This window comes from Astatotilapia calliptera, chromosome 1, assembly GCF_900246225.1.
Source record: "Astatotilapia calliptera chromosome 1, fAstCal1.2, whole genome shotgun sequence".
Taxonomy (NCBI): domain Eukaryota; kingdom Metazoa; phylum Chordata; class Actinopteri; order Cichliformes; family Cichlidae; genus Astatotilapia; species Astatotilapia calliptera.
Genome location: NC_039302.1, coordinates 5,283,988 through 5,292,781, shown reverse-complemented (window position 1 = coordinate 5,292,781; position 8,794 = coordinate 5,283,988). Strand labels below are relative to the sequence as shown.

Here is an 8,794-nt window from a genome sequence, read left to right as displayed (position 1 = left end):
CGCGGTGCCGCTGGGCAATGCACTCGGCGATCCAGACGATGTTCCTGCACTCTTGCTCCTTCAGCTTGACGTAGGCGTAGAAAACACTGAAGTGGAACTGGTTGAGGAAGGCCAGCTTATTCAGCTTCACCTACAAACACGAAGGAGGTGGAAAGACAAGGTTAGTACTGACGTCAAAGAATAAAAAATGAAAACAAAAGACGTGGTTAAGGTTGACACAAAGTGATCCAACTTCAATCTCTCAATTAGCTCAACCCAATCTTTTCTAAACTGGCAGTTCAGTTTCATTTATATTTCAGATACTCAACATTGCACAGCTTGTCAGGTATTCCTTTACTCAAGATGCTGGACCAAGCTTTTTTTTTTGCACACATTGCAACTCAAGTGAAATGGTAAATGGACTGATTCTTCTACAGCACTACTCTGCCAGAGTGCAACATTCACCCATTCACATGAGCTCTGTCTAACTACTACTCACACACATTCACACTCTGATGGATGCATCTGAGAGCAACTTGTGGTTCATATCTTGCCCAAGGACATTTGGCATGCAGACTGGGGAGAGCCAGGGATCGAACCGTCAACCTTCCGATCAGTAGATGATCTACCTCCGGAGCTACAGCCGCCCCACATGTCAACGACTTTACATGACTTCCACACAGGAAACTAAACACAAAATCCCAAACACCATAAATATCCATGTTGTCTAACAAAAGCAGAAATTTGTTAAAATCTAGTGTAAAAGGTTCTTAGTCTGAGTGACAATTATGCACATTTGTTGATTTTTCCTTTAAGCAAAGCCATCCTGTAACAACACTATGATAATTATAAGAAAGGACATTATTTGAAGATGCTCAAAGTTGTAAATAAGTTTTTTTTTTTCCAATTGTGGCACTGATTGGCTGAGTGGCAGTCATCTTTTCTGCCTATAGAATAAACTAGTCGACTAATCATCACTAGTCTTTATCAGACGTACCAGTCGTTTAATGGTTTTACATTGACGCCCAATGCCAGTAAATGTTACGCAGGCGTCTGCCACAAGATGAAGCTTCATTGTTGAGAAACAACATAACTCTGTTAATCTGCCTGATCGCTTGTTAAGACTATTACTGTTAGTTCTTTTAAAGGTGAAAGATCGCGGATACAAGCGGAAGAAAAGAGCTTTCTCCAAAGGATGGATGGGCTCTTCTTTAGCACAGGGTAGAGCCCAGCTGAGGCAGTCGCTTCTGGGTACGATGTTCCGACCAGGCACGTCCTACCGGGAGGCGGCACTGGGGTACACCCAGGACACGCTGGAGGGATCATCTCCCTGGGGTGGCCTGGGAACACCTCAATGTGTACTCACTACGTTTTTACAATGCGCATCATTCATAATGCGCCACACTTTACCATTGTTAATTTGTCATATTTTAATAATAGTTGAATATCTTTTGTAGTAACCATAAGTATCGTCTTGATGCATGCTTGATCATCCAGGTAAGTAAATCCCCAAAGGTCGATTCTGTTCATCTGGACGTTTTCAGTGGGAGAAATGCTACGTCCAGGTGGAAAGAAACAACCTTTGTATCATGTTTAATATTGGTTTATGTGTTTTTCCTCACTGTCCTTTGGAGTATAACACGTAATGCACAATGTGGGGTGCTGCACAGTTAAGCGGCATGATTCATAATAAAAGAATGTGAATAATGGTAACAAATGGCTTTATTTTGAGCATTTCTGGGGTTCTCAAAACCTGATATCGGAGTGTTCTAGTTGGACAGTCAGATTTTTTTCTCCCCTTTTACTTTCCTGGCTTGGAGAAATGACGGGCTTCAGACCTGGAGCTGTTCCAGCAATCATCATGGGGATGTGAGGTGTTTGGATAATAATATGGACAACCTGTGTGAGGCGGTTAAGGCTCTCACACAGTCAAATAGTTGGATGTGTGTAGTGTTGCAGTGAGACGCAGCCACACTCACACCATGTCGTGACTGTACTGGCTTTACTGGCATGTAAGAAATTCTGCTGTATGAAATATTCTGAAGGCAAGACAAATCACTGAAAATGAATCTAATAACCACACATACAAACCTGCATTAATCCAGCAAAGTTAAAGTCAGCATGCTTGAAATAATAACAGCTTTGAACAATTAGTTCAAATGTAGAGGTCTGTGACTATTACACGACAGAGGTTAATACTGGGTGTAAAAAGGTCTTTGTGAGTGAGGGATGCATGTGCTTCACCTCATGCTCAAAGAAACGGTCCTCCAGGGTTTTATCTCCCGGGTTGCTACCGGCGCCCTCAAACAGCAGCTTGTACTCCTGAAAATGCAAGAACAAGTTTATGCTTTAACACAGACGTTAAACTGAAAGATTGAACCTCGATGGACAATGACAGACACCAAAGCACAAACTGGAAGATGAAAGTGAAAACAACTTGAAACATATGAGTTCAATGATGTTTCTATGGGGAATTCTGCAGGCCATTTCTGAACTTACAGGGTAAAAATCAGCTACAGCCTTGACCTGCTCATAGTCATCGGCACGGGCCAGCTGAGCAAGGCCTTCTGGGTAAAGCTTGCCACAGTGGGGAAAGAGTTTGGCACGGTCCTCTTTGGACAGCTCTGTGCCAAATGAGTTGATGGTGATGATGAAGGCTCTCCTGTCAGCTTCAAACTGCAGATACAGAGGCGAAGAAGAACAGTGATGAGTCAAGTTAAAGATGCTTCAGTGTCTTCGTGAGCAAACCTGCTCAGTGATAAAAGACCTCCCAGAGAACCAGAAGGAAGACTAGTGACACGTTCCTAAATCAGACTGAGGCCTCACCTCCAGAATAGGACACATGGTGTCAGCAGTCGTTCCTCCCAAGTTGGAGCAGAACTTGTAGAAAGCCTCCAGATAAGCCTGAGAGAACAAAATCTACTTAACGTATTTTACATGACAACTTTACATAAATACATAACAATTTCACGCCAGTTCTGAATTTAAACTATGTAACAACTAGTCTGAGCTTGGAAAGAAAAGCGTCTGGACTTCTTTAAGTAGCTTGAAGATGTTTCACCTCTCATCCGAGAAGCTTCTTCAGTTCTAAGGTCAAATGGAGAGTCCCAGATTTAAGCTCTGTGGGGGTAACCCACCGAGAGGGACAATGGACCCCCTAATGATCCTCTACCTAATCACATGAGCCAAGTTGTGAAAACGGGTGTAGGTCACAATCAGCCAAGGTTTCGGGTGAGCTCATTGTGAAACCTGGCCCCACCCCATCATGTGATCATGTGAATTGTGACCGACACCCGTTTTCACAACTTGGCTCATGTGATTGGGTAGAGGATCATTAGGGGGTCCATTGTCCCTCTCGGTGGGTAACCCCCACAGAGTTTAAATCTGGGACTCTCCATTTGACCCTAGAACTGAAGAAGCTTCTCGGATGAGAGGTGAAACGTCTTCAAGCTACTTAAAGAAGTCCAGACGCTATTCTTTCCAAGCTCCTTAGACTACGATGACCTGGATGACTGAGAACCTTCACAGATATATAACAACTACTTTTAATGCTTCCATTAAATATTAAAAATATCTCCAACTCCCACGGGCACAAACTGGTTAACTTGTTCTTACTGATACAAAATCAATTGTCAGAAAATACCACATGCTTTACCATATTCTGTGTTTCTCTGCCCATAATGATTTGGCCAGACTGGCAGACTAACGGGATGTTCACAGGACATTGGTAACTTGCAACTTAATACCTCCTGGTTATTCAAGTGAAAGCTAGAAGTCTGACAATTTCTCACAGAATCACAACTTATCTGCCCTCAGCTTCCAGACCGACATCCACAGGACTATTAAAACCGTTTATTCTGTGACAAACGCTGGAAAGATTAGGAGCTACAACAATATCTGCAGTTGTCTACTAGAACACAACTGCCAGAGAGTTAATTAAAGATCTATACAACGACATGTTGATTTATCAGTATTAATGTTTAGGTTGGAACAATTGTGCTCGACTACTGCTGATCTTAATTATTTAATTTTAATTGGTTTTTGACTTGTTCTTCTTCTGTTGGAGTAATTATGGTCTTTGAATTTCTGTTTCTTTAACTGAGTTAACTTCTGAGTTTCAGCTTTTACTGTCACATTTTTGCCTTTTTTGCTGTCATTTTATTTATTCACTTGCTTATGTGGACAGATTATGCTTTTTGCAACACATTATGATTTCACCTGGAATGACATGCACTGTATAAATAAAGCTTAGCTCAGTTATTAATAAACTCTACCTTGTAAAGGGTGTTACGAATGATTTCAATGTTCATTTCATCCAAGTCCTGCTCAGATATGCAGTCCTGGAAGAACGCAGCTATTGAAAAGAGAAAAAAAAAAAAAAAAAAAAACAGAAATCAATGTTTAGTGTTTTCCTCAGCTTTGGCACCATCTCCTGTTCAACATAAGACATCACAATTCAGGTTTTACACCCCTGCTGGTTGGTATGATACACAGATGTCACTACAAATGTGTCGCATACAGACAAACATTATGTTACTGCTTTGAAAAGTGAAAGCTAAACGCTACACCGACTGAAGGTGTGTGAGAGTTACCTTGACCAAATGAGGGTGACAACTTTCAGCCAAACTATAAGCGAGTCACGTCTTTTTTTTTTTTCTTTTTTTTTAAAACAGGAAACCAAAGAAAGAAAATTAATAAACTTTAAAAGGGCAGAGAGCCACCGTTGTGAAAACCAATTTGAGTTTTAGATTTAGGGGAGTGATAAAGCTTTTTTTGAGGGCCTGTTCTTATTGCATAAAACCCCTGAATATTATTATGATGATGAAAAAGTCATATACAGATATTCACCCAGTGGTGTGTCCACAAGGATGGCATTGTAGAGCTCGGCGGGGGTCTGCGCAATGTTGACCGCCTCCATCTGTTCAAAGCTGCCCAGCGGGTGACACTTGGGCACCAGCTCAGAAATGGCCCGCTGGTGCAGAGTGCCCGTGATCAGCAGGATGACGTTATCGATCATATAGCTGTAGCTAAAGCCCAAAGGAAGGAGGGGAGGGATCGTCACAAATGTTCTACACTGTTATACTTTATAGAACAGAGATGTTACTTTACCGATTAAGGGCAAATACTTTACAGTACTTCAAAGTACTGCAGTGTCTACTGTTATTTACATGACAGTGCCAAATTTTAAATTAATAAATAATATGATATTCAGAAATTGTGCTAACAGACGTCCGTACTCAATTCAACTCGACAGGTTTAGCTTACGTGATGAAGTCCATGAAGCTGGCCAGCGGTTCATATGACTGGTTTCTCATGTGGCGAAACTCCACCACCATCTTCTCCTTTAGCTTGTCGTCAATAACGGACACGGTGAGAGGAGACGCCTCGTTTGCCAAGAAGCTGCCATAGTCTGTGCTCTGCAGGTGGAGCTTCAAGTCTGAAGGACAAACAGTTAGTCAGGACTCTATTATTCTAAAGATTAAGTTTGAAACTAGAACTGCTAAAAAGGTGTGGCTATAAATCTAGTTTTATATTAACATACAAAGAAACATATAGTTTCTTTGTTTAGATGCTGGCTAATACAACAAAAAGCAATATGAAGGTTTCCCCATAATGTTACCTTACTTGGTTATTTAAAAATTGTTAAATGTAGACTTGCAGTGTTGTACGGCAGCTTTTATTTTCTATATAGAATTTTGCATTTCACTGACAAGATATTTTTTTGTCTTTTCAAACCAATTTCTCAACTGATTTCCGGTCCAACTTTCAGCTGCAGTGCCCCTGCATTTGTTGCTGTTCCTGTCTCTCAACCCAACTGCTAACTTGACTAGAAATTTGGCTACCTGGTCTTGGCTGTGTCCTAATCTGTCTCACGTTCATAAGTCTCTCTTGGAAAATAAATTTTAATCAAACACCTTGAAGGGATTGTTGTAATTTGACGCTGAAATGTAACTGAACTGAATTCATCCCTGCCCGCTCCGTGCAGGTGAGCATAACACAAGAAGCGTCTGCTATAAGAAAATCTCAGTTAGCTAGTATTAATTAGCAAGATATGAACCGAATGGTCACAGAAAAGGTAGAGAAAATGTTATTTGTTTGAAGCATCGATGTTAACAGGAACACTGTAAAATCTCTTCTGACTTTAATTTCACTTCCCTTAAAACTGGGAAGTGAGCAATAAACAGCAATATAGCCGGCCCTTGCTTGGGTTACTTTAAGCTAGCTACGCAGGATACAGACATATGACAGCAAGCTTGACGAACACAGTCTCAAATTATTTCACTTTAACGTGTGGCAGTTATCGATGTTGAGCTTGGCGACTAGATTATAACAGAAATTGGGACGACTTATATCGACAGTAAAACAGAAACTAACGTTTAACAGCTAACTAGCTTTAAGCTCTAGCTTGTGGAACTAGCTGGCGTCTAGCTATTAGCCGCTAGCTATCCATTTTAACTCACCTTCCAGCGTCTCACACTGGACGAGATTTAAATAATCCGCCTGCGACAGTATTCCAGCTTTAAAACCTCTCACCAGCCCCTCTAGGTAGCCGTTATCGACATTAAAATAGAGCTCAGAGAAAGGCATCCTGTCCGACCGTCAGATCCGTCTCTGCCACAGGATTCACTTTCAGTCCGGCTGGTTAGCACTAGCATCAGCTGACTGAACCACGTGACAGTCATCTGATCAGTCACCTGCTCATGATTCCATTACTGTATTGACAAATGACTGTAGCTGTTTGTATTCACAGTTTGCTTTATTACCAGCTCTGTTTCCAAAGCACATGATATTTATATTAGTTTTTGCATTACAATCCACACAAATAGAGGAAGACAACATGAGACCAAGTCTGTCACAGTCAACAAGCTGTTGTTGTGGCACCCTGAGTATTTTGAGCATCAAGAACAAGGTCCCCCCATCATCTTTTTTTGCTATTGTTGTGACAATAGTTTGCATCATAGCACAGAGCAAAAAAGCTCATTTGCTCCCACCTGATGTGATGTTAGGGCGATATTTAGTTTCGCCAGTAGGTGGCAGTGGTGGCTCAGATAAACGGGTGACTGGCAAAATAATCCCTCACAAAAGTAACGCAGGCCAGTTATTGTAATGGCAGCTGTCAGTACGGTGGCCCCTAGAGACAAAGCACGTACAAACTCCAAAACACTTTCAAACTCCAAAACACATGCAAATTCCAAAACACATGCAAACTCCAAAACACGTACAAACTCCAAAACACTTGCAAAATCCAAAACACTTGCAAACTAAAAAACACGTGCAAATTCCAAAACACGTACAAACTCCAAAACACTTGCAAAACCCAAAACACTTGCAAACTAAAAAACACATGCAAATTCCAAAACACGTACAAATTCCAAAACACTTGCAAAATCCAAAACACGTACAAATTCCAAAACACTTGCAAACTCGAAAACACATGCAAATTCCAAAACACAACGGAAGTGCTCCAGGACGCTAGGGGCAGTGTTGAGCTCGATTTGCAAAATAAACGGCAAGTTTGTCTGTATGGGACGGTCTAGTCTCCGTTGCGCTTCCCAGGTTGCCTAGCAACCATGATCCTAACCGCTGGAAATGTGTCATACAACTTAGTTTGACAGAAATGAGGGAGAACATATTTTGTTCATTTGTTTGTTTGTTTCTACCAGTGTGTGAATGTGTGTGTGAATGGGTGGATGACTGGATATGTAAAGCGCTTTGGGGTCCTTAGGGACTAGTAAAGCGCTATATAAATACAGGCCATTTACCATTTACAAGAGCTTTGTGTGATTTGATAAGTATCTGAGGCTGAGACCACAGGACAGTAAAACATGATTTTTGGGCTTCATTTCTGTACTGAACAATTATTTCAAGATTAGTTAGTAAATAAGAATTAGCTGATGTTGTTCATGAGACTAAAGTCATATCACTTTGGTAATGTAAATATAATATGGCCAATATTATAGTTATTATATTAATCATTATTAGCTATTACAGCAGTGAACATGAACTCTGTGTCAAATACTGAGCTTCAGTACAGATTCAAGTTGCAGTTATTTATATGTCTTATCACCTTAAATCTTCACTCAAAGACAAGTATCTTTGACAGTGCGTATATAGGTGAGTAGTAATATACCTATACTTTTTTTTGCCCCCCCACACCCCGAGGGCATTCCCACCCCCCCAACCCTCTCCCCCCACACGCCCCACCCCGAGGGCATTTCCCCCCCTCCCTATCCCCCGCCGCGTCCATGTGCGTGTGCACGTGCGCGAGAACGGACTTTTTGCATGTGTGTGTGTGTCCAGGGGTCATATGAGTTCACATGTGTTTAATAGAGTATTATTTAATGAAACCATTATGTGTTTTAATTAAACTCTTTTTAAAGGTTTGTATAGGTCTCAGAGTTCTGTTATTTAGACATAGGTGATTTAATTTAACTACTTTAGGGGTATTTTAACTAGTTAGGAGTCTTTTGCATTTTCTTCAGTGCTATTTAGGAGCAAATAGTTTTCAAACAGAGGTCCGCAAATAACATGTATCCCTTTAGAAATAAACAGTGATACTTTTAAAAACTGTGTATTCCCACACAGCATTTAATTTAGCTAGTTTAGGAAGATTTCACTTTTCTAATAGTTTCACAGGCTAGTAGTTTTTTTTTTTAAAATAGAGCACCACAAACAACATGTATCCCTTTAGAAATAAACTGTGATACTTCTAAAAGTACATATTCACAATAGCGCTGTATCAACCTCAATGTGGCTTTAATGCAACTAGTCCTATAATTATCTACTAGTCTGCAACAGTTAGACTCGCTGATTA

General features: G+C 40.8%; 1 protein-coding gene across 1 annotated transcript in view; it reads right to left on the bottom strand.

Annotated features, from left to right (window-relative positions):
- Positions 1 to 6,676, bottom strand: part of LOC113011962 (V-type proton ATPase subunit d 1) — a 7,623-nt gene extending 947 nt beyond the window's left edge. Inside the window, exons 1-8 of the mRNA XM_026151897.1 lie at positions 6,441 to 6,676; positions 5,245 to 5,416; positions 4,828 to 5,006; positions 4,254 to 4,333; positions 2,806 to 2,883; positions 2,479 to 2,655; positions 2,224 to 2,301; positions 1 to 130 (exon numbers count right to left, since the gene is read on the bottom strand). The exon at positions 1 to 130 is cut by the window's left edge and continues 947 nt beyond it. Coding sequence (XP_026007682.1) covers positions 1 to 130; positions 2,224 to 2,301; positions 2,479 to 2,655; positions 2,806 to 2,883; positions 4,254 to 4,333; positions 4,828 to 5,006; positions 5,245 to 5,416; positions 6,441 to 6,567 — 1,021 coding nt within the window. The 5' untranslated portion in view covers positions 6,568 to 6,676. The remainder of the gene's footprint in view (positions 131 to 2,223; positions 2,302 to 2,478; positions 2,656 to 2,805; positions 2,884 to 4,253; positions 4,334 to 4,827; positions 5,007 to 5,244; positions 5,417 to 6,440) is intronic.
- Between the last annotated feature and the right edge of the window lie 2,118 nt (positions 6,677 to 8,794).